This window comes from Podarcis filfolensis, assembly GCF_964270895.1.
Source record: "Podarcis filfolensis genome assembly, chromosome: 6".
Lineage (NCBI taxonomy): Eukaryota > Metazoa > Chordata > Lepidosauria > Squamata > Lacertidae > Podarcis > Podarcis filfolensis.
In genome coordinates this window covers 45601438-45628078 of record NC_139609.1, presented here as the reverse complement: position 1 = coordinate 45628078, position 26641 = coordinate 45601438, and the positions used below count along the sequence as shown (strand labels likewise).

General features: G+C 42.1%; 1 protein-coding gene and 1 long non-coding RNA gene across 5 annotated transcripts in view; one reads left to right on the top strand and one right to left on the bottom strand.

The window, feature by feature from the left end:
- Positions 1-26641, bottom strand: part of LOC310765067 (BEN domain-containing protein 5-like) — a gene marked incomplete at its 5' end in the record, with an annotated part of 723703 nt that overhangs the window by 319434 nt on the left and 377628 nt on the right. The window contains one exon of one of the 4 annotated variants that reach the window (XM_083619594.1): positions 11585-11804. The exons of 2 other annotated variants lie outside the window; for them this stretch is intronic. In XM_083619594.1, coding sequence (XP_083475720.1) covers positions 11585-11804 — 220 coding nt within the window. Of the gene's footprint in view, positions 1-11584; positions 11805-26641 lie in introns of those variants that run through there. One more of the 4 variants, XM_083619595.1, reaches the window with a different exon arrangement.
- Positions 873-26641, top strand: part of LOC310765087 — a 164536-nt gene continuing 138767 nt past the window's right edge. The window contains exons 1-2 of the long non-coding RNA XR_014549432.1: positions 873-8146; positions 8377-12903. This is a non-coding gene — a long non-coding RNA (uncharacterized lncRNA). The remainder of the gene's footprint in view (positions 8147-8376; positions 12904-26641) is intronic.

The window sequence follows — 26641 nt, the reverse complement described above, 5'->3', positions numbered from 1 at the left end:
AAACTTCCTATTACAAAAGGACAATTCTTTTACCAAAAAAAAGAGGAAGAGGCAATGTTTAAAGAAGATATGCTGGCGTTCCTCCAGCATATATGCATTAAGAATACCTCTCCCCTATCTCTCAGAACAGTTATAGCAAATTCCCAAGCAGCTGGCATACTGTGAAATGAAGTTCTTTCAGCACTGTTGACACCTGCAGCAGGTAGCAGCTCAACTTACAAGAGTCAGGTGGAGAAAAACAGAGACCACTCTCCCAACATTACCACTATAGCATTGTTAAAAAAAAAAGCTGTCACTGCCACTGTCACTTGCCCAGTTTGCTCTCTACATTAATGTACTAGTGCATAGTGCTCAAAAGCTCCCACAGCACTCTTCTTCTCCCCCGCTGCACTGTGGACAAAGCAAGTCTGGATTGTGATGTGTTTCCTCCAAACAAACCATGAACCGTAACTAAGGTTTGTAACTGGCTTACAGCTCATGGTTTGTTTGGAGGAAAAACCATGAGCCTAGGTTCAGATGACATGACAACACAGACTCTGGGTTGTTTTATCTGGCGTGTGGCAGCAGGAAGTGCAAGGGAAAGGTGCTGTGGGAATGTCTGTGCAGTGTGTATTACACTTTGGTTTAATGTGCCATACAAACTGAACCATTATCATCAACCTTTATTATGGTCCAGAGACCCAATAAATCGTTACAAAGCAATAGACAATTCATACAGCCTACCTCCAGGTTAAACAAGCATTTCGTTCAGAATATAGGGATCATTGGTTCTTGCAACCACCAATAAAAACTTGGCCACTGCTAATGTTCTAGCATTTGTCCGGTCTTCCAATAGGAGGACGAGCCATTTCGTGAATATATAACAAACTGATAAATATCCAGGCAAGTGGGTTTGCTGTGGAAAGGAGTTAGACCTTGTTTTACTGTGCCCAATTCAAAATAAAACTGTCAAAATTTTCATTATATATAAATATGCCATTTCCTTTGCTCTGGCAAGATTAAGGAAAAGATTAAGTGGCAACAACAAGCAGCACTGTCCTTTCTGGATCCCAGGGACAGGGAGAGGCCTGAATGGGACCTTCCAATTCTATCTATGTTTACTGCTTTCTGAAGCAGAGGCCACCACTGGAGTCCAGTGGCTTGAGAACCAAGACAGGAGTGTGCATGTTTATTTGCAGAACTCTGGAGCCTTCAGGTGCAATTTCCAGGCAGACTGTTCAGAACCCATATCAGCCCTGATAGTTTCCTTCCTATACCTTTCATTTGTCACTCAGCTCCTGGCAAGCAACACATAATTTGGGACCAAGGCAGATATTATCAAGACATCCAAGAAATCAAACAGGGTTGATGTTTCTGCTTACTGAGATGCATAATCTCCCTCTGCTTTCTGCAAGATGGTTAATATATTTTCATTTGTTAATGCTTTTTTGTTCTCATGCTCTTTCAGCTTTTATCAAGGGATTATATTATCTATTGCTCTGCTGCTCTTGATTTTTGGATCAATTCTAATTATTATTTTTTTAATGGGCTGACTTTACTTGACAATGTTTTTATTGTATGCATCTTTGATCTTTTGAAAGGTGTCTAATAAATCTTGTAAAGAAAGGAAGTTTGCTTTGGTGTACCCCTGCAAATTTTAATATATTTACCTATGATTATTTTGTAATATATGAGTGAGACAAACTTAAAATTCTGATCAATATTTATCTGTAATTTCCTTTCTTCTATGTAAACCTAACTTTCCCACCCCCACTCTCTCATTTTTAATCTCCTGCTCCTTATGACAACATCAATCTGATGACTCCTTTACATTTTTTCTCTGTGGAAATGAAAATGCGATTATCCAGACCTAGGAATCAGACTGATGTGTTGTTAAAAATGGCAGACTTATAAAATGCACTAAGAAGAGGACTCTGAGGATTGCTGTTTAGAATTTTATTTCATCACTACTTCTTGCATCTGGCTTGGTATTTCTTATGACTATCTGCAGTTCATTTTAGCTTGTCTTGGTTCCCTTTTTTTTGCATCTTTTGTATGTATTTTCTTTACTCTGCCTCAGGATACAATTTCACTAGTTGAGAGATCCATTTCTGTCTTTGACAAAAAGGAATTGCATTCATCTGTGTAACTCATCCCTAATGAATGCTGTGCTCCTCATTAAACCCTGATTTACCTTTGTTTTCCTTTTCTGCACTGTCAACACTAACCATTTGTGAGCCCACTGAAAGCTGCTGCTTCAGGAAAATGAAACTAAGTACATAGGGTACTAGCAGCATCCACATGGAAGTGTTTCAGAGAGCTTCATGGAATTTTTTCTTAGAACACAGTGTGTCCGTGCATGTTCTTTTCCTAATCAGCAACTCCTAAAGATGTATTAAATCATGTGTTTACAATATGTTGTGGAAAAACCAGCACAAACATTCTAACCTCACTTTATCAGTAATATAGCATCTTTTATGCTTTGAAATTTTATGTCCACTAAACCAGTCTTCCCCAACTGGTGTCCTCCAGATGTTTTGAACTACAACTCCCATCACGCCTGATTAGTTGCAGCTGAGAGGGGGGCTGTAAACCAAAACATCTGGAGGGCACCAGGTTGGGGGAAGGCTGCATTAGACTATATTAGGTATGGCATGTCTTGGAAAAATACTACTTAACTGGCAAAAAACTGGACAACCTTTCAGCTTCTGAATTTTAAAGAGAGTGTTGGAAGCTAATGCCCAATCTCCAGTCTTTGTTGTATCAACAAATACATTCTTGCAACACAGCATAGCTACATTCTATGACACAAAATAGGTTAGGTTTGAAATAAGTGTGTGACTACTTCTGCAAACCCACATAAGCCTTGGATGTGTTTCTCAAACACCAGGTAACTCTGGGTTTTGCAAAGAAAACTGCCTTTAAAAGAAAGAAAAATCAAGAGCAGTTTGTGATGAGGGAAGAGGAATATTTGTGGTTTAACGTTGGGGAGGTGGAGATAATCCCTGTTGACATGTCCAGTCTTGGCTTACGGATGTAAGAAAAAAAAGGGTAATTCAAAATAGATTTATGAAAAAGACTTTAAATAAATATTAATAACATAATTCTCATTGATTTTCTATTGATCCTGAAAGCAAATAGTGATGAAGCAGAAGTGCAAGTCAGCTTTTTTATGCCTTGGATTGGTGTAAAAAGAGTTACTGGCTCTCAAAATTTTCACGAACCTGTCTATCTATATGTAAAAGTGTCAGTCATGTTTTCAACAGCCAGAAAGGAAGGTAAAGAAATCCCTCAAATTTAAAGATTTCTTTATCTGGGCACCTGGAAGCAGTTCTGACAGGCAAGCAACTATTGGGAGATTTTTGCAACATGGAGCACAAACCAAGGAAGTACAAGTATTCTGGGACCATATAAAGATCCTGCCAGTGTTAAAACTGATTTGTTTTATTTATTTTGGTTGCTTTGGATAATGGTGAAAGCAAAATGTTGTCAAGTAACATCAGAAGAAAGCAATGGCTCAATCTATATTATCGTTAACCAACCCATTCCCGTCAACACCTACTAAGCCTTACAAACAAACTAATTATGAGAACCTGATATTAGAGAAAATGAAGCTGCAGAACATCATGGTCTACTGAACTTTAGAGAATTTTTAAGCTGGCTGTTACTATAACTGCTCAAGAACGCCCTATTTTTCTTTGTCAGCTTCCCATGAACACTCCACGCAGGGATGTTTCAAGAATCTGTTAGTGCTTGTAGCCTTCTTTGGTATCTGATAGCTCCTGAAATCCTTCTGAAACCCAAAGAAAGTATTACTAATACTAAAAGAAGAAAACAGAAGGAAGCAGGTTCTCCGTGTTCAATTAGATGTGTGTGGATTCATGCACAGCCCAATACATGGCAAAGCAAAATAGACAGCTGATAATCAAGCTAGCATATTATCATAAAGCTGTCAAAAGCAGATAGGGCAATAGAATAACAAGCATGTAGTGCATTGTAACAGATAGATGATGAAGCAATCTCAAGACTTTACTGTATGCCAATTTTTACACAGGACAACTTCAACATATCAGCTGGATCACATCAGCGAATCCAAACCTTGTAGGCTAGGAACTAGGGTTGGCAAACTGTGGTCCTCCAGATGTTGTTGGACTACAACTCCAATTATAATAATGCAAGACCTGGCCTGCTGGATCATTCCAAAGACCCATCAAGTCAGCATTTTCTTCCCAGGTGCCTATGAAAGTCTACAAGCAGGACATTAGCACAAAATTACTCTCCCGCTCATGTTACCCAGCAAGTTGCTGGGTAGAGGCATCCTGTTTCTGATTTGAAAGAGTAATAACAGCTGTGGTGTCTAGTAGCCAATGATAGTCTTATCCTGAATGAATATGTCTAAATCCAACCAAGTTGGTCATCACTACATCTTGTAGTAGCAACTTCCATAGTTTAACTCTGTGCTATACTTCCTCTTGCCTGTCCTGAATCTCGCACCATTCCGCTTCACTGAGTGACAACAATTCTAATATATATAATATTTTTTGGGGGGGGAGCTCCATATTCACTTTCTTCACGCCGTGCATGGTTTTTTTTACTATCATGTCCCCCTTTATTCATCAAAACATTCCAATATTTCCCCTCAATAATTTTAGCTGTGGTTTTCTGGCTCTACATTTTTGAATGTGACAACCAGAACTAGATAAAGTATTCCAAGCACAGTTTTTACTATATATATGTATCAAGGCATATTTCACTCCTAATGATCCATCACATGAAATTCATCCTTTTCATAGAGCTGCCCCACCTCTCTTTCTTTGTCAGCCATTCTAAGTTCAAACCCCATCAGTGTATCATTTCTGATCACTGACCAATGTGACTGGGGTTGGGAGTCCAACAACATCTAAGAGCCACAGATTACCCACCTCAGGCACAGGCAGAATACCTATCAAGAAATTCAAATGCACACTGCAATATGTAACTTCCTAGCTCACAAAACTCCGCCAGAATGGACCACACCTTGTACAAGTTCAATATTTACAATCATGAAATAAATGAATGAAGAGCAAGATTATGAGCAAGTGGTAGACAGCTAACTCAGCCTACTCCAAGAACCTTCACTTCACTAGTCCAAACTGCTGTCATCCTTGTCATTCCTGTATTACAGGGAATTGGACGAGATAAACCCTCAGGGTCCCTTCCAACTCTACACTTCTATGAGTCTAATGAATGTTGGAAATTCTGTATTACTGCTTTTGAGGTGGGGAACCCCTCAGAAGAGTAGGGTCTTCCCCAAATCAGGCATTCTCAATAGAGAGTCAACATTCCCCATACTGAGAATTCTTATTTTCCTACATCACGTTTGTAACCAGGCATGCAGCAGGTAAAAATCACCTCCAGCCAACCAGGAAGGGAAGAGTTTTTAAAAGACTGTATGAAGCATTTGCTTGAAGTTTCTGACAATAAAAAAACCCTAATTTTTGCATCAATATCACCACTGAATTACCTATATTTTGGATACGAATAATTAATTGTTATGCTGTAGTCATAGAAGGGTGTTGTTCTTTCAGTAAAATATACATGATAGAATCAAAGTCACAACCCTGGGGGAAATTACAGCAAATGTTTGAACTACAGTCTGGCAGTGAAAACTTTGCAGTGGGCCACCCTGATTAAATAATTGATACTAATCAGGAATTGTCACTGTTGTTAACTACCATTTGTTCTGCACTGATTGAACTTAGCATCTAGGTATGTTGTACTCAGCATATATAATGATTTATAGAACAACAGGTACCTTTTACAAGCTAGAGCTTCACTTCCTGTCTTGCAACAGATATGAGATTCACCTCATATTTTAATACAGATATGGGGATTTTTAATGTTACTGATTGCATAAATAATCCTGTGACCTGAAATGCTTCTTGCCCCCTAAGTGTGTTTAGCACAAATCCTGCTATTTGGCATTTTGAATACAGAGCGTTATTCTAGATTATATAAGGTTTTCCTCTTGCGGCACAGAGGATTGTTAATTCTCAGTCCTGCCAACAGGGTCACCACACCCCCAACTTTTCAGCGTGTCTTTGGGATCAAACAATCCTAAAAGGGTAAAGGACATTTTGGTTTCGAACTCTGTAAAACAGAGGGGGGTTTTGTTTTTTAAAAATGGCACCTCAACTGCCAGCTCATAATGCCCAAACTTGAGAATGGATACATAGAAAGAAGAGCTTCTTCTCTATGCATGCCCCCAGAATGTTCTGCTCAATGTGTACCTTTCTTAGATAACAACACCCTTGGGATTCTTGTGTGCTGCAAGTAGTTTTCTCACTCTGGAGATATACTAAAAAATAATATTTTAAAGCTACAAACAAACTTGTATTCACGAGGGGGAGGGGGGCAAACAACTAAGGAGCAGTAATGATATTAATTTACTCTTTCCAGTTTTTGAATCATAGTTCAGTAGCTTAGGCCTTTTAAAGGCTAGTTTTTTTTTTCTCTCCCCCTTTTGCCTTCCTTCTTATCCTTGATGTAAGCACTTTCTATAATTCTGCAAGACCTGTATGGCAGTGGGGGGGGGTGTGCTGTTTCAGATAGAAGATTGTGATTTTACACAGCACATATAGAAAGGATTTGTTTATTTATCTGATAGACTTGTATTATCCCACTTCAGAAAGGTATTTTCTAGCTACATGTAGCTTAACAATAAAAACAAAACAAACAAATATGAATAAGCAAGTTCAAAATAACATGTGGCAGCACAGGAAGCAATCAAGTTGAAATTTCAGATATAAAAGCAGCAGAACTGAAAAAGCAACAATAAACTAAAGCCATTTTTGCATGGCATAGAAGAAATTAGTAAAAAATAAAATAAAAAAATCATCCAGCATGTGCCTAGTGGAAATCATTCCACAGACTGGAAACTACTACAGAGAAGGCACATCACCTAACCTCAACAAGCAAAAGACTGAAAAAAATCTCTTAAGAGATAATCAGAACCGGTGGTCTTTGGCATAACCTATAAATCCTGGGATCAAGGCAACAGCACCACCTGGAAACATACAGGAAGTCAATTAAGATGACAAGATAACGCATGCCCATCATCAGCATGGTAGATATGTTCTCAATATGAGACACTTCTGAAAAAGAACTACAGTGGTACCTTGGGTTAAGTACTTAATTCGTTCCGGAGGTCCATTCTTAACCTGAAACTGTTCTTAACCTGAAGCACCACTTTAGCTAATGGGGCCTCCTGCTGCCGCTGCACCGCCGAAGCACAATTTCTGTTCTCATCCTGAAGCAAAGTTCTTAACCCGTGGTACTATTTCTGGTTTAGCGGAGTCTGTAACCTGAAGCGTATGTAACCTGAAGCGTATGTAACCTTAGAAACCACTGTATAGCTCAGTAGTTGAGCACCAGCCTTGAATGCAGGTTCAGTCCCTGGAATCTTCAGGTAGGGATGCAAGGTTCCCTACCTGAAATGGTGGTGAGCATCTGCCAGTCAATACAGATCAATACAGTCAATAAGCAAGATGGACCAATAACATGACTTGGTATAAGGCAGTTTCCTATGTTCCTAGTGTATTGTTCCTAATGTATTGTAGTTGTCAAGCCTGAATGGTACAAGGATAAACATGGCCAGGCTACGTCCACTCAGAAGGAGTAGCAATTGGCACTCTAGTCTGAAGCACTTTGTGAAAAGTGCTGCATGCCACCAACACGACTTGGGTGTTCATAGCAAAGGATGGGTCTAACAGTACTGCAGACTTAAGAGGGCATGCAACCCTAAGCAGAACAGATCCTCAGTCAGGCAGACTACTTACTTACAGAACCTGCTTTAGGTTGCATCCCACCTTGAAGTGTAACTTTAAAATATTTAAATAAATAAAAATCCCATCTTGTTTGGACTGAGCTCCATTTTACAGCTGGACCTTTGTCCTTAACCACAGCCAAAGGACCCCAGGACAACCTTCTGGAATCCACCAAGTGCTTACATTCCAATAACCTGGTCCAGGATGGTGTGGCTGATAGTATCAAATACCACCGAGGTATCCAGAAAATTATCAGTATCACACTTCTTCTGTCCTTCCACAGCAGGTTATCAGAACCAACAAATCAGTTTCTGTGACAAACCTAAGCATAAACCCTGATCTAAATAATCAACATTACAGTGGTACGCTTCAGGTTACATATGCTTCAGGTTACAGACTCCGCTAACCCAGACATAGTGCTTCAGGTTAAGAACTTTGCTTCAGGATGAAAAAAGAAATCGTGCTCCGGCGGTGCGGCGGCAGCAGGAGGCCCCATTAGCTAAAGTGATGCTTCAGGTTAAAAACAGTTTCAGGTTAAGAACAGACCTCCAGAACGAATTAAGTATTTAACCTGAGGTACCACTGTATTTAGGAATGTGTAATTCTCCAGCTACCATCTGACTGATATCTGGTACTGGAAGTAATATTAGTGATCAGCCAGTAAGGTAAAGGTAAAGGTAAAGGGACCCCTGACCATTAGGTCCAGTCGTGGTCAACTCTGGGGTTGTGGCGCTCATCTCGCTTTATTGGCCAAGGGAGCCGGTGTACAGCTTCCAGGTCATTCTGGCGAACCAGAGCAGCGCATGGAAACACCGTTTACCTTCCCGCTGGAGCAGTACCTATTTATCTACTTGCACTTTTACGTGCTTTCAAACTGCTAGGTTGGCAGGAGCTGGGACAGAGCAACGGGAGCTCATCCCGTCGCAGGGATTCGAACCGCCGACCTTCTGATCAGCAAGTCCTAGGTTTAACCCACAGCGCCACCCACGTCCCTGACCAGCCAGTAGTTGACACTAATAACCACTTCCTGAGCATGTACTATGAAAATAATTAGGCAACACCCTAAATCTGTGACTAAATTGTTTTAATTGTGCTGTACAGGCTGTGATGAATGTCAGCAATTTTATCCCCAAGTAGGCCTTCAAGGTTTCCTTAAGATCTTTCTGTGGACTCATTTGGGGACATCTCATCATTCAAAGACACATCAGTATATGGCACTGAGATGATACAATAGTGGTAGAACAGAATACTCGTTGGGCAGTATCGCTGCCAGAGAGTGGTCTCAAATATGAGCTCTTACTTTTGTCCAGTCATATTTGTATGCTAGACATTGCCCCCACCTTCTTCATCAGCTATTGGATAAGCTACGGCAATGCACAGCCTCAGCTCAATAATAAGAGGAGTGAATTTACAGTCCACATCATTTCAGAACTCCATAATGTGATCAGGGCTTCAAGAGGACCAGCAGCTACAACAACAAAATCTCAAAGACTCTCAGGAATTATTCAGAATCCATCAGCCTCTGTGGCCATCTTAATAGGTCTGCAATGTGACACGTAAAATATCACTGTGATCCAACTCTCTGAACTCTGAGATCCAACTCTCTGAACTCTCAGGATGTGTGTGTGTGTGTGTGTGTGTGTATGCAGCAGACGTGTACCTCTGCCCAGCCTTGTGTGGCTCTGCTGGCACAGAACACTTTGAGCCACAGAACACTTTGAGCCATCACCAGCAGTTACCCCACTCACCGGTGGTAAGCATAAACCTACAAAATGGGACATTCTGGAAGGTGGAGAGGGAGCAAGTAAATGAATCACTGGCTCTTCAGCAGACCCTGCTTCTGTCACATGACAGCAATGGACACGATCTGGGCCTCTTCAGTGCACCAGCTTAGGTGTTGGCTAACAAAATGAACCAGGCTGGTACAAGAGGTGAGGATGTGTGAAAGTTGTTGCTCTGCTCTGTTAAGCCATGTTGCTGCAGACCAGAGGTCTGAATTGCTCTCCACACCTCAGTAGGAAAGGAGAGAGGTATATGCCTAGGGGCCTACTTCTCCTTGTGCACTGTTGAAACAATGTATGGCGGTATTAGCCAGAATTTAGGTTCAAATAGTGAAGCTGTATCTATATGCTGGGGCTAGAAGGGGGTAAGATTACCTGGGATAAAGTCCACCTATCTCCAGCATGGCTCCCTTAATTCATGTGGATGGGGGGGGGGATGGACTCTGTGAATAAAAGAAGGTGCCCATTATGTGCAGTGAGGCATACTTCCTGTGTGTACTTCTGTGGACTTAAGAGTGCAATCCTATACATACTCACCTAGCAGTAGACGTTTATAGGACTACACTGTTAATTTGTAAAAATACCAGCCATATGAAAAACCTTGTTGCACCGCATCTGGCAGTTCATGAACAGAAAGGACAGAAAACTATGGTTAGCCATAGTTATTGTCAACAATATCTGGTACTCAGAAGTATATGGTTTCTGAATATGAAAGTTCCATTTAGCACTCGTGGCTAATGACAGTTCATTTGTCTGCAATCTGGGGGCTGGGACTCACTGTATTTCTAGCCTGGTATATACTACCAAGAAAATGTATTTTCTACCATCTATCTTCTTCAGCCTCTGATTTTTTGGTAAGCTGTGCTATTATGCATGTAGGTCACCTTTGCAAATGGATCACAGGAAGGAGCAATTCTTGTAATAATATGGCCTCTATATGCTCATGGAGGTTTTTAAGATGACACACATTTTGAAGAAAGTCCATACAAGCTCACTTAATACTAGAACTAATTCTCACAAAATGCTATTACATTTGCTCAATGGAATTGAATGAGAACAGATACAGGATACAGGGGAAAATATCCCACCATGTAATATAGCTAACTTATGGAACTCGCTGCTCCAAGATGTTATGATGATGTAAAGAAAAACCGATTGATCAATGACTTTAGCCATGGTAATTCACTAGATCATCCACATTCAAGAGCAGCATTCCTTTGAATAGCAGCTGTTTGGCTGCAAACAACAGAGGACTGTTGCATTCATACTTTGCTTGTGGGATTCCTGGAATCATCTGGCACACTACTTTTGAAAGCAGGATGATCCTTCTGTTTTATTCAGCAGGGCTCTTTTTATGACTTTTTCTGTGGTGACTACATCCTCAACTTCCTCATGACCAATCTGCCCATGTTCACACGTGGCCAAATAACCAAAGGCCTCCTCATTCCATGCACAGAATTGCTGCAACAGTTCCTTCTCGACCTTCGTTTTCTAGGATCTCACAAACTTCCCAGTCCTTGCCATTATGCCCATTTCGGCATGCTACCCCTGACCTAAACGCCCTCATCCTTTCCTGTAGCCATTCCTTCTTCAGCCAGAAACATTCATTCAAGCACTCTTGAGCACCTTGGGAAAATACTCTCTTAAAAATAAACAAACAAAAAAACAAAACCCCAGATTATTACTGTTGCTATTCTCATACGAATGAGCATCCCTGTGCCTCTGAGAAGCCCCATCCTAGGCCTCTGCAGCAGAGACCCCTGGAGACGCATGAAACCCCTCCCTCAGCAACACACACACACACGGAGACGGGCAGGCCCTACAAATAGCGGGGCTGCAGTCGGGCCTCTTCCCTCCCACCCATTTCCCCGGGTGGGGGAGCAGGAGCAGCAGTAGGAGCAGCAGCTTCTCCCCGACCCTTTCCTTCCAGGAGCAGGGAGGTTTTTTAACTGGTCTGGCCTCCGGATTGCACCCCCTCCCCTCCTCCCGCCGTCCCCGCGCGCCCCCCGGTTGCCTCACCTGCCAGCGCCAGGATCTGGGCCTTGTGCAGCAGCGGCCGCTCGCCCAGCTCGCGGGGGCTCTCGTCGCCGTCCTCGGGGTCGTGGGCAGGGCTGCGGTAGACGGTGTAGACCTTCTGGTTGTCGAAGTCGAGCCGGGATTTGGGGCTGAAGCCCTGCACGCACGACACGGGCAGCGCATAGCACACGTTGTCCTCCAGGAACCGCACGAAGGCGTACATTATTGTGGCGCGAGCGGGGGGCGAGTGGGGGGGGAGGCGGCCCGGCGACGAGGGGGGAGGCGGCCCGGCGACGGGCGGGCGGGCGAGCGAGGGAGGGAGGGGGCCGCGCGGCTCGGCTCCCTCAGCCCCAGCGCTTTCTGTTATTGTTCCTGAAAATCCGGCTCGGCGCTCGGCTGAGCCGGTCTAGGCTGCACAGGCTTCTCTTTGCCAAGGCAGCCTCGGGCTCGGGCTGCGAGCAAGCAGCACGAGTCGAGCGCCGAGCGGAGCGAACCTCAGCCTGGCGCGCGTCTCAGAGAGAATCGGCCCGGCGCGTGCGGCGGGGGAAAGTGCCGCTCGCTCCCTGCCTGGGGATGGCGGAGGGCAGGAGGGGGAAGAGGGGATTCCCAAGTGATGGGTGACTTTCGGGAGCATGCATCCCATCAGCCAGAGAGAGAGTGCGAGATGCCAGCTGCGAGTCCGCGCTCTCTCCGGGGACTGGGGCGCGGCGGCCCCGATCCTCCGTGCCACGCGCGGCGGGGGAAGCGGGAGGCTCCCGGGCAGGGCTGCCCAACGAGATCGCACGTTTGCCGCGGAGGAAGGGCCTTTCCCGCAGGCTCCCCATCGCCGATCCCCATGAGGAGGCGAGCAAGCTTTGGGTTGCCCTTAGCGAAGTTCAGCCACAGTTTAAACGTCTCCCCCGGCGGCCCGCTGGGTGCCCCCTCGGCGGCGGCTGCTTCCTCTCCCGGTGGGAAGGTTGTGAGCCACCCAGAGGGGATAGGCGAGCGGGCCAGTGCCTATTGTTAGCTTGGCCTCTCTCTCTCCCACCCGCCGAGGCGAGAGGAAGCGAGCTGTGGCTTGCACGCCCTCCAGCTCCCAGAGGGCTACAGAAGAGCGTGCAAAGGCGGCAGGTCCCTGCACAAGTAACAGCAGCCACTTCCTCTCGCAGGGCCCCACCAGCCGCCCAGGCGGATCCTTCCTGTCGCGCCACCTCCAGAAAGGCGGCGGGCGGGCAGGGACGCTTCCCGGAAAGAGCTGCCTCCCACGCTTCGTCTCAGAGACGTAGCATGGAGGATTGGGCCCAGCAGAGATACTTGGAAAAGGAGAGTAATCCTGACTGCTCGTGCAAGAGCCCGGGGGATCTATCCGGTTAAGAGCACAAGTATGGAGCAGCTGCTCCCGTAGGGATCAAACACTGTTCTCTTGTGTTGTTCGATCTTGCTCTCTTAGTCTTGCTTGTCCCAGTCAAATGACATGACACATGCAGGCTTCAATTGGCCGCAAGGTACTGTATTGCCCGGCTGTGGACTTTGGAGTTCAGAGAGGGAGCCAGTGTTCTCTGGGTCCCCAGCCGCCTTATTCCACCAGCTAGAGATGAGTGAGTGGCATGCAGGCAGCAATAGCTACTCCTTTCACTTGCCCATCTTGGTGGAAGCGCAGGCAGAAACTATGTGGCGCCCTCTGAGTGGGAAGAGGAGAGAGGAGGAGGTGCCAGTGCTGCCCTCACAGGTGACACACTCCTGTGGCCCCTCCAGGCACTTCAGCATTCTTCACTCCTCCCTGAGGCAGCTCTTAAAGGCATGGGAATCTTAAAGTTCCCTCAACACCCCTCCCACTTACACAGAGAAGACAGCACCTAGAAAGCAACTCTTGAGTGATCACAGAAATGTACAAATTCATTCAGAATTGCCTTTGGAAAATAGTGTATCTTCCAAATGGTCATATGTATGTATTATTACACAGTGATAATATGAACCCTTTGGGACATTCTGCTATGAAGTCTTCACAACATGTCAGCACCTTGAGCTGCCACACAGACCCTTGAGTATAATTTTCTCTGTGGGTATCATAGAGAAGGGCCTTTTGCTCCTGGCACCTTTTTGTGTTATGAATGCACCAACCATTTTAAAACCTCCATTCTCTGTATTACATAGAATATGCTTGTAACTCCCTCTGATTATGTTAGTGGGTGTATGAAATTTTATACACACACACACCACACTAGTTATATGGCTATAACTAGTGTGGTAAAGTATTTAACAGTCTTGGCCTCAGACTTGGGAGATCTGGATTCAAATCACTGCTCACTGTGCAACCTTTGGCCAGTCACATTTTCTCAGGCTACCCTATCACACATCCCAGGGATCTTGCTCTGGGCTTCTTAGGGAAGGGATGAGATTCTATGAAAGGAGTAATACATTTCTGCTGTAGAGAATGCCTGGGTGGATATGCATTGTAACCATCCAGTATCAGCTCTGCAAACAAAGCTTTGTGATACTCTGTGGATCTGCAAAATGGATACAATATAAAAGGAATACAATTTATGAACATAGGCAAAATCATCATGGCCATTCAGAACAAGAAATAATAACAATGCACATTCCTATGTCTGTAGGGGTTGGGGGAGGCTATACTTGTGTCTCAGAATTATTCAACATGAATATAGCAAAAAACTATAATGCAAAACATTGTGGAGAATCATACCCATCCTAAAGCATTATTGCAGCCAAATGTAATAAAGTAATGTTTCATAGTAGACTTGCACCACATAATTTAAGCAAACATACTTTACAGGTCTAAGGAAGACAATATACATATACAGCATATGGAAAAGCAGAGGGGGACATCTGGGTTTGTGCAATTGTGGCAATAGGTAACATAGTAAAATCTGAAATGGTAGATACAGTATGTTCAGTTGCATGATTAAGGGTTGCAAGATGCTACCATCTTAAAGTAAATGAGAGTTTTCTTACTAATTTTAATAAACATTGCACCTGCTCTGGCTGCTTTACAGTGCAATCCTATACATGTCTACTAATAAGCAAGTTCAGTGGGCTAAACTTAAATACCAACAAATGCCACCCATCCAAACATTGCATGGATTTACTGTGATGGCGAATGTGAAGTCAAAAAACCTTTGCAGGTCAGGGAAAGTGTAAGGAACAAAGGAAGCAAACACTAACACATTTACTGCTCTGTGCTGGTGCAAGGGCACATCACATCCCTTTGTTTGCCATTAAGATCTGACCCACCCACCCCAAATCCCATCCAGTGGCAGCTACTTCACACACCTGCATTGGGAAACTGCTTCAGGCAGCCTGTTTCAGGATACACAGCAAGCAGAGAGAAAGAGTGGTCCCTTGTACATGATTCAAAGAGCTATCAAATGCAATCTGACTGAGCAAGCACTCCATGTTGAAATGCAATTCATACCATTAAGAGGTGACACGGAGCAATAAAGATTTATTTAGAAAAATGTTTCCTACTTTTCTTGCAAAATGCCTTACACACTAACCAACACAACAGTGCTGAAAGACCAGCTCCATCAGGCCTCTTATTTTTCCACAGTCACCCAGCGGCAGCAATCTCATTTTTTTAAAAAAAAAAAGGAAGGGGAGAATATTCTTGTTTATTAAATGTATATCCTGCACTTCCTGACACAGGAGCCAAGGATGGCAAACAAAGAGAAATTTAAAAAGTCCTCCTAGTGGTGCAGCAATAAAACTGCTAGCCCAATGCAAAGCTAAGGGTTGTGTATGGTTTCAAATTAGATGGGGGACCATGCATTGAGATTCCTGCATTGCAGGAGGTTGGACTAGAGGACCCCCAGTGTCCATTCCAACTACAGTTCTATGATTCTAGGAAGATAAAAAAAAATTCAGGTACAGATGCACACTGGGAAAGATCTCAAAAGTCTTGTTGCAGTGGCAACCTGTCCCGTTTCACTGCCTAAGGTGAAACGGCAAAGTCCCACTTCTGCCAAAGCTCCCCCACCCATGTAGCCTCCCTTACCTGGGAAGTGTGGGAACACCCACAAAGCAGTGATGCCAGTAGTGGATTCTGGCAGTGCTATTTTTCTTGTTCTCTTATAATGGCAATGGCACTCACCTGAGAGGTGTCAGAACTGAGTTTCAGTGAGTTCTAGCTGGAAAAAAAAAGCCTTGTGGAGGCATTGTGAGATGTTGTAGAGTGCACAAGATCTCACTGGAAGTCGCTGCTGCTTCCCCACCAGCAGTGGCAGAGTGGGCAGGGTGCTTATGGGTGCACTGCCTCTTGGGGTTCCACCACCTGAGGCAGCAGCATCAGCCTGCCTCATGGGCAGGCAAGCCCTGGCTTGTTGAAAGAGGTAGGTTGAAAGGATGACAGAAAAGACAGTTGTCTAATATTTAAGGAGAGGAACTTCCAAAGGGTAGGTGCCACAACACTAAGGTTTGGTTCCTGTATTGTGCAGTATGAATGTACTGATAAGATGGGATCTGCAGGGGGCTCTAGGCTGCAAAGCAGAGTGATCCATATATGGGGTGATAACCATCTTTCAGGTATCCTGGTCCCAAGCTGAATAGGGCTTTTATACACTAAAACCAGTGCTTTGAACTTACCCCAATAGGTAGTTGAAAGCCACAGCAAATTAAAGCAGAATTTGGGAGGTGTAAAACACAGTGAGAGCTGGACCATAAAGAAGGCTGATCGCCGAAGAATTGATGCTTTTGAATTATGGTGCTGGAGGAGACTCTTGAGAGTCTCTGCAAGACGATCAAACCTATCCATTCTGAAGGAAATCAGCCCTGAGTGCTCTCTGGAAGGACAGATCATGAAGCTGAGGCTCCAATACTTTGACCACCTCATGAGAAGAGAAGACTCCCTGGAAAAGACCCTGATGTTGGGAAAGATGGAGGGCACAAGGAGAAGGGGACGACAGAGGACGAGATGGTTGGACAGTGTTCTCAAAGCTACCAGCATGAGTTTGACCAAACTGCGGGAGGCAGTGGAAGACAGGAGTGCCTGGCGTGCTCTGGTCCATGGGGTCACGAAGAGTCGGACACGACTAAATGACTAAACGACAACAAAACACAGAACAGGACGGAGCAAAACTGCTCATCCCTACAGAGAATTTATTGTTGGCATGCATTCTCTCTGGAGTTGTCCTCCATGTTACAGAGCCTCCAGGAGAAGTTGAGCATTTACTCTCGCCAGTCCCATGCCATGGAACACTCTGCCAGCAGGGATTTGGCAGGCATCCTCACTCTTGACTTCCAGGTGTCTCTTGACATTTTTATGCTGGCAGGCCTTTGCAGATGTTTACATTGATTAGCCAGTCACTCTTATGATAGACAGAGCTCAGAAGCTGGGGAGGTGCTTGGACTGGCAGAACCAGGCAAGCCAAGTGGAAGGTGCTTTTAGGCTTTTAGGATCACCACTCTGAGGGGCTACCAGCAATTCCTGAAGTGACACTAAAATTAGGTCCATGAAAAATCTTAACATGAGTCAGAGATCACCAGGACCAATTTCTATTAAATCCTGTTTTCAGTTATAGAGCTCAACTCTGGAAAATGTGCAGTAACAATAAAGAAGGGGGAGCCTTTTGTTCAGTACTGAATTGCAAATAGCCACATCATCACTAGGATTGAGAAAATAATTTATAGGTAGAAGGGTGTGATTTATACAGACCCAGCATCGCCTTTTCAAAAATTGAGCATTCTTGTGTGCCTTTATTGGTTTCTAAAAGAAGAGGGGGGGACCTCTGCAAGTTTTTAATAACACTGGCATTTATTTTTTCACAAACCCAAAACAGAATTTTTAAAGATATCTTTAAAAAGTGATGCTAACATTAATATGTTTTATGATGGCTCCTACATGGGACGGCATGCAGCCTTTGGAGTGATATTATGCAAATGCAGCTGTGAAAACTAATAGCAAAAATCTGCATTTTTCCACATTTGCAGCATGTTATGTGCATTTATAATCTCTGCTGTTAGTAGCATCTCTTACTCATCAAACAAAACTCAGAATATGCTGCCCGCTATTTAAATTCTCTACAAACATCAAAGCCAGACATTTAAATAAGCAATTTAATGTATACATTTTGATTCAGTTCAGTATTCTGATCATCTCCTGGTTGGAATAGTATTCAGGAGGATGATTGAAGAGAAATACACCACTCAGAATATCAATTGGAATATTCTTGCAATACACTGTTCTGTGAGGATAGTGCAGTACTGAGATTACATTCTACATATAATCAAATTCTGATGCCTCTACACAGACTCTTGGTATAACCATTCCTTTATAATGTTGTATGCAAAACACAGCACTCAGATATTTTGAAGCACATACAGACTTAAGCTACAGCTTTGTCCAAACTGGTGAGAAAATAAGAGTCAATGAGGAGGGCAGGGGAGGAAGGCAATGTTGCAGACATGTTGACTTTGTGAAAGGCATCCTTGCCATCTTCATGATTTTGAGAAAGGAGATAGTGTATTACCTTTTTCACTGTAACAGCTGAAGTGTAAGAGAGGCTGAGTATTTAAATTCAATATAAATTTACACGTTGGTTCCTAGTTGTTTGCTGATGACTTATTTAAACCTTGGAATATTCTGATGTGTGAAGTATTTATTGATGGCTTGCATTTTCTAATTTCTAGTTTCTCTCATCTAAACTTTTATTCTTATTGTCATGTTATTTCTAAGCTACTCTTCATCTGACAATTTCAGGGCAGTGTACTTCAATACATAAAATCTTACATAATGTAAGAAATGTATTATACAATCTTAACATGAAACACACTGTGCAGCATACATCATCCCAACAAACTCATGGAAACCATAGTATCACGTATAAGACTCATGCTAATTACTATCTGTTATGAGTGAGTTGATGCAACTGTTTAAGGACTGATCACTTCTCTCTATAAATAAAAGTTCCTTTCAGGATGTGACAGCTCCTAGAGCCCGAGTCATATAGGACAAACCTTCCTTAGAAAAGGACGGGGAGCCCCACCAGCCCAGACTAGGTTATGTGCTGGTACCAGGAGCAATGTGATTTTAATAGCCAGGTCTCCAGGTCAGCCCTTATGAAGAATGGCCTACCATTGGACTTCGTCAAAAACATGGACTCAGGTACATAAGTGCCATAACTTGGGACTTTCTTTTGTCAGAGGGTGTCCCACACACCAAAGGCAAAGGAAGCTGTGAACCCAGAAAGAGCCAGTTACAAGTTGGGGGTGCTCACTTTGCAGCAAAAAGTTTCCCCTTTTCAAACTTAGTTCCTGGAAAGTTAAGTGCTTCCAGAGCATAGTTTACACTGATGCAGAAAATGTGGCTCCACAAAATCTGCAAAAGAGCCCTCAGTTTCCGCCTGGCTGGTGCAATACATGAGTAGCTCAGTTGGTTAGGGCATGGTGCTGATAATGCCAAGGTTGCAGGTTTGATCCCCATATGAGAAACTGCATATTCCTGCCTTGATGATCCTCAGGCTCCCTTCCAACTCTATGATTTTATGTACCACTCAGCTCCTTGTTATAGCTGTCTTATAGACACACCACTGCTGTGTTTCAGCAGTCATGTCTTGTACTAAGATCTGGCACTTGCCTTCGTTCTCAGCTGGACAGCTCCCCTATCTTGCTGGTGAGACCATGACTCCAAACCACAATCTGTTGTGTTGATATATTCTGTTTTAAATTGTTGTAATCTGCCATGGGACCTTACAGTGAAGGGCAGATAATACAATGAAATAATAATTCTGCCTTAGTCTTTCAACAGCCTACCATGCATAAGCTTGACCAAGAAACAGAGTCCAGAATGAAACAATGCAGATAGGAGCAGACTTGATTCTAAAGGACTGCGCTGGTAGCTACGGACAGTGTAACAGGCTTAACTCCCATCTAGGTTTGTCTTTCAGTAGGTAATGGGAGGGGCAGGAAGTTACAAAGCACAGCAACAAAAGAGCAAATAAGTCAGAGAAAGCCTGAGGGGAAAAATTAGTTATGTGAGCATAAATAAAGAAGTGGCAGAACAAACATCAGTAAGAAGATATTTCAAGGAGTTACAAATTGATAACAAAGAGGGGAAATGAGAAAGTGCACAGTGTGGTTGGCTTAATAAGGAGACAGTTGCCAGAAGAATGAAGAGAATGAAAGGGAGCATACAAACGTCTCTGTTTTCAGTTCATAGAGTCCTTTCTACAGGTCAGTTACATTGGGTGTGAGACACTGCTATCATAGGCATTATGAGGTTGTGGGGAGGGAGAAGTGGGGAGAAAGAGGTGGGAGAAAGAAGGGGGTAATGATCTTTCATTCTTTTGCATAGTGTTTGTACGGAGTTTTTGTGTCACCTTCATGTGGATTGGTGGATAGGTTTTTTGTTTGTTTTTAAAGATTCCTAGTACTTGCAGTGATGCACTGGTGACACATATAGTTTAGCTGTAAGAGGAGGCAGAACAGTACTTTATCAGGTCTACTAAAGGAAAAAACAAAACAAAAATATAGCTTTAAACTGCAACCAGGCAGATTAAGTTGGCCAGCAAAAGCTCAGTCACAGACACACCACTGTCACTCCAGAAAGAAGAAGGGCTGTGTAAATTTTTGCTATAGCAAATTATGGAATCATCTCTGTAGGTGTGTGAATAGAATCTTAATAAGCATGTGTAGGAGTAAGGTTTGATGCAGACATCCTATTTCTAACCTAATTAGGATACAATGTTGAACCTTTAGTGACACCAGCTAACCAGATCATTCTGAACTGCAGATTCCAGGCTTTGCAAATTGGCATGGCAGTAAATCTTAGCTGTACTCTAGAATGCATCTACTCCTCTAAATAACAGGTGCCAAAGATCTCTTGGATATACTGACATCCTATTTTAGGGCCAGGCACTGTACAATTCAATTGTCCAATTCCTTCCACAGTATTGCACTTGGGCCAATGCAGGGCATTTTGCTGCCCAAAGCAGGGTAGCTTACCTCTACTTTTTAGTAAAATTGTGCAGTGAAAATCATAATAAATAATGGCATTTCACAATTGTACTGAGTGCAACTAAATGGTGTCGGTTGTGGACAGAGCTCAGTTATAGTGTGCATGTTTCATATGCAAGAGATTGCATGTTCAATCTCTGGTATCTCCAGCTGGGGTCAGGAAAAACTGTGGAACCTTGGAAAGCTGTTGCCAGTCAGTGTAGACCAGGAGTAGGCAACCGGGTATCCTCCATATAGGCTGGACTACAACAACTAGCAGCCCTGACTACTGGGCTATGCTACCTGAGGCTGATGGGAGTTGTATTACATCAGTTTACCTATGTAGATATTACAGAGCTAGATGGACAAATGTTCTGCCACAGTATATGCACACACATACCCACACTTGAGCATACATTCTGCAGCATACATTCCCTGCTCTACCTTTCCTCCCCTTTCAGGTTTCAACTACTGTGCTCTATCTCCTTTCTTATTTTAGATGCTGTTGTCTCTTTCTAGCGTTACCTGCTGCTGCTGGACCATCCTTGTGCTAAATGTCCCTTGTCCCATCCTAAATCTCAGCTTCAATTTGCAAAAGTTATGGATGTAACCTTGTACAGCAGTGCCATTGGTAACAACCGCCTTACTGGTACACTGGAACCCAAACACCGTAATTCACAGGATTAGGTGATGAAGTTTTCCTAGCTTCACATCCTATCTTTTCCCTTTCATAGTTGTGACTTAATGCAGTTTGACCTTCCTTATTTCTTTTGATCATTCAAAAGACTTTGAAAGAACTATTATGAAAATAAACTGAACAGTCTGTACTATAAAGATCCCAGAATTCTGGCAGAAGCAAATGAAATGACCAGGAAAAAAACTAGTAAAACTAATGCCACCAGCTGATATATTAGTTCACATTATGTTTTCCAGGGGGAAATGTCTCTGGGCTTTCTTCTGTGCTCATTTACCACTTGTCAATCAATCAATCAAGGTGATACTTCATATATAATTAGGTAGAATACCTTGATGGAATTTTAATTTTAATATATTTCGAGTTCTGTTCATCAATCCTTCAAGGCTGTGAAAGTTGCACAGAGCGTTGTAAAAGAACCAGGTTGTGAAGCTTTTATATATTTCCAGGTGACCTTCTGTTGTGACTGATTCTTCTCAGAAGAATCAGTCTTTATATTATGCAAATTAAGATATATGGATCAAAGATACTCTGACACTATCCTAGAGTTAACAGCATGAACAATATAAATTCTTGGTACAGCTATTTGAGCTGTTCATCTGATTCTTTGATGAAAACCATCCTATTGGGATAATAAAAAATACAGTAGCTTTTGTACCTATACACCTAACTTGTTATCATGATTAACAATTAGAGAGAAGAGAGAGGTGTTTAAGAAGCATCTCTCTCTTCTCTCTAATTGTGAATAAGACCTAATGACTGGGAAGGTAGACAGAGGTCAAATGGCAGAAAAAATAGGAGACAACTGAATGATGTTCTTGCAGTATCACAAAAGTGAGTGGAAATATATGTTTCTGATAGGAAATAACAACAGGGATTAATGGCAGCTCATCTGAATTTACCATGAATAGCTGAAACTTTAGGGTCTCTGGATAGCTAGAAGATGCGAGTGCCTTTATCCTGATTAAATTAAATCTCCCAAAGAAGTGAAAATACACCACACACACACACACTTTGCAACAAATGATCTTTCTGTGCAAGTTTTTTGATCCCTTATGAAACATCCAATAATTAGAACACACATAGGAGAAAAACTTGAAAAGACTTCATTAGGATCTAAGCAAAATTCAAGGGAAGTGTCACAGCACCTAGAATACCCACAGGCATGCTACAGAACTTTGCATTTGACATTACTGTTATGAAGGGAAGAGTAATAAATGTGGTTTAAGCTTCCTAAGGATGGTAGTACATGCCCTGCATTACACATATTTAAATCGCTGGAGGATCAAGGCACAGAATAATCTCTCTCTAGAGACAAGACATGAAATAAAAATAAAGATTTAAAACAAAGCAAATTAATATAGTGAGTCTCCCGCATAGACAGATTTTTAACAGAGACCACATGAAGCATGTGAAAGCAATATAACTAAGGATGCCATTCCAAAGCAAGCAACATGCTTGTGATTACGAGGGTGAATTGGGAAATGGTTGATATGGCTGTACTTTGAAATTGCTTCAATTTTATCACCATATGTCCTTGCACCATTGTGTCCTATAATTTACAGACCATGTGTTGCCTGTCATTTCATATTTTAGAGTACAGATACAAAATAAAGTTTATTTAGGCTGTACAAAGAGCCTACATACCCTTCCTAACTTAAATTACAGGCAACGTCTGTCAACAATTTTATTTTAATGAAAACTACTATATCTCAACACCCCATATGAAATAAGAGGTACAGGAACATCAGCTTGGAAGATTAAAGCTCTGCAATTGCTATCAACAATAAACAAACAAAATCCTATTCAATGTAAACAAAATTAGGACAAGTAAATGGTACCCAAAGATTTTCCTTAATGAACCCAACGTTCTTTTAAAATGGGTGGAACTAACTGTTATATGTCTTCGTATTCTGAATTTCAAATCTGATTTTTAAAAATTAGCATGAATTCAAGTTTTACCACCCCCATCCCTTGTGGTTGGGGAAGACTGCTATGCATACAAAAACAGGCAGGTGGGACTAGGAAGGAAATAACTGTACAAAAGAGAATGTGAGTGGTAGCGAAGTCTCTGTTAATGACTTACGCTAGAGGCAGTCAATGTAGTGCCCTCCAGGACCATGCTGGCTGGGGCTGCTGGGATTTGGGGTCCAACAACCTCTGGAGGGAAGCATGCTGGCTATCCCTGACTTACACATTCTCCATTTTTGTAATACTTTTGTATTTAAGTATTGTGCACGTTGGGCTGTGTTCTACTCGGTGTAGACCCATTCAAATTAATGGACGTAAGGTATTCAAGTCCATTAATTTCATTGGGCCTACTGCAAGTAGAACTTGGTTGGATCTAACCTTTTGACTATTTCTTCCAAATATTAGAATTAACTCAGCATAATTGACAAGCTTAGAAGTTTATTTGAATGAGAGAAAGGGGGTTGGTGGACAGCAACCTAGAGATGGTTTGGACAAATGTGACAGTCTGTTCCACTCTATCCCAGGGTTTTAATCACAAAGGGGCACACATCCCACCCCTAGCAAATATCTAAAAATCATCGAAATAGGCATAACATCAGTATACAAGACTCTCCTGTTCATACTCAAGTTCCTTTCTGACTTTCAAGTAGAAAGTTATTCCCACTCTTCTTTCTGGCTAAAAAGCAGGAGGCTAACATTCCACATCAACACAGAAACTAGTCAATCTTTTCCCATTGGGATCAACATCTCTTAACTTTGCCCTTCTGGTACAGTGGTTAATTTGTGATAGTACTCAATGGTTTAGAACTAATATCTGTTCAGAAAGCCAGGCAATGGAGCAATCTATGGTCTCTTCAATGTAACAGACAGTTCTGAATAATTACTTGCTTGGTTGTAGGCAAAGTCTTTATGACATGGCCATCATAATCATAGTTTATGATTTTTAAAAAACTGTAGTTTCATCTGAGAAATACTCTTCCGACAAGTTTAGCAACTTGGCTGACCCCCAACTTGGGACACATTTTAATCAGAGGAAAAGCTAGCAGAAACATCTTTCTTTCTGCCTGTGGACCATGTGCTGAATGTTTGCCATGTTAGAGAAACCTACTGCAATTCCCACTGGAGAAAAATGACCTATTTTCAAGAACACGCAAGGAAGTGTTCTGAAATAAACTCAACTGCTAGCTGCACTTCCTCGGGTACAATAGTAACCATGCTACCTAGAGAAATTTGATACTACAAATGGGGGGAAGAATGCAACTAAATGCCAAAGGCTCAACAACTAAATATATGTTAACAGACAGAATCTGTACAGATACATATGCTCCCATTCATTTTGGTCAAGAGCCAGTAAACTGTTGAGAAAATAAGGATGGATCATAAAGGACATAGGACATAGACATACTGTTTAATAATTGCGTAGTGAAAAAGCTGGACTAGCTATTTATTTATCTTTCAACTCTGTCCACATTTCTTTCAAGCTAAAAACCAGAGTCAGATCATGGTATATAAACATATTTTGTAAATAAATAAAATATACTATGGCCTATATTAGGCAGAACTGGAGCTGATTTTGGTCCTATGAGGCGACGGCAAAAATGCTTAGAGATTACATACTAAAGCAGAGTTTTCTAAACTGTGTGTCATGACACGTTATTATGTTGGGTGCAGTGTGTAGGTTTGTCATGCAAACACTCCCCACACTCTTCCTGGGGCTGGAAAGGGGTTAGTTTAACCTCCAGTTTGCTAATAAAACTGAATTACTGTGTTGTGAAATGATGTATGTCTATAAAGGGTGTCACCAACATGAAATGTTTGGAAAGCTTTGTTTCTAGAGATTTAAATTATATGATTTTACTGAGTTACAGTGCAATCCTATGCTTGTTTCAATCAGAAGAAGTCCCATTATGTTCAATGGTGTGTGCTCTCTGGCAAACTTGCATAGGATTGCAGCCTAAAAATCCAACTAAGTTGTACTAAGAGTATTCATTGAGATGAATAGACTTGACCAATTAAGTTAATTATTTTCAATGGGTCTACTGTAAGTATGGTTTAGCAGGATATCACCCACTGTTTCCAAACATATGGTTTTATATTGACACTGAATTCCATAAGTTAGCAACATTTATCAGATAGTTAATTATCTGTTTAAACTGATAACAGTAAGAGCAATAGGTGTTCAATTGCTTGGGTCTTTTTTATTTGCATTTGAAATGTAAATCAGACTGCGCAACTTTAATTTTAGATTTTGGAGTTCTGTCAATTTTTTTCCTAGTTCCATTTCTGTATATTGGCAGCTCTGGCATTGGCTGCTATGAAAATATATTCAAATGGCTAGATTAACAGAGAAGCCTTGATGCTTAATCCCCCCCTTTTTTTTAACCTACTGGCTAATTCAAGCATCTGAATTGTCCCAGAGATTGGTGAAGAATTGTCAAGTATTTTTTGTTACTCAGCCAATAATTGAGAGACAGAGAAAGACCACTAAGTAAAACATCATTTTGAAAATGTGTTTCTCTGCCAGATTCTGTGACCTGAATTTTAAAGCATTTTTTCCACTTTCATATTTTTTGAAACAGAAGCAAACATATGTAATAACCAATTGGAATAAGTCAGAGGTGTCCATGAGATGCAAGCAATTTTATGGATGGCAGAATAGCAATTTTGCTTAAATGACAGAGCTCCATAATATGTCTCTTATTTAAATGACTCAAAAATAAGATATGTGGACATAAAAGTGAAAACAGAATATGAACCCAAATATTTTAGGAATCAGGGCACTTAGTAATCATTTCCAATGAACATATCATTGTATGTGTCAAACAAGCTCATACCTAAGACTTTTGGGGGGTTATGTGTATTCAGCTGGTCATTGATTTCACAAGCTGTGCAAACCTACTGCGTTTGTGAGTTGAATTGAGAAAAATGCACTAACACCAGCAATTGTGCACATTTACATTAAGGCATGAAGAATAGGTATAAAAAAATAGAAACCATAAATAGGGATTTTTGTGCATAGTCCAATCAATATCTGGGCATTTTCAACTGCAGCATTATTGTGAACCAGCCTGGAATAAATTTCTGATGAAGGACAGTATATAAATATTTCAAATGCTGGAGAATATAAATTCATCGACTTCTTTCATACATTTCCTGGCAAATATACATAATCTGCAGATGGAGACTCAACATACAGTTAAAATAGGGTTTTTAAAAGCGTGCGCTGTACTGGCACAACAAAATATTGAATCCTCCTCTTTAAAAGTGGGAGGATCCAATCCTGCATGGTGCTGGCCACCGCAATCCACTTGCATCCCAGTACCCGCATCCCATGGGATCGATTGGGCCTTGTTTCTCCTGGGAAGACACAGTCATTGTTCTGGCAGGTCTCACCCCCCCGCACACACCATCTTGCCTGATTCTTCTTTCTCACAGATGCACCTCCACCCTCACCCCTGAGAGCCATGGAT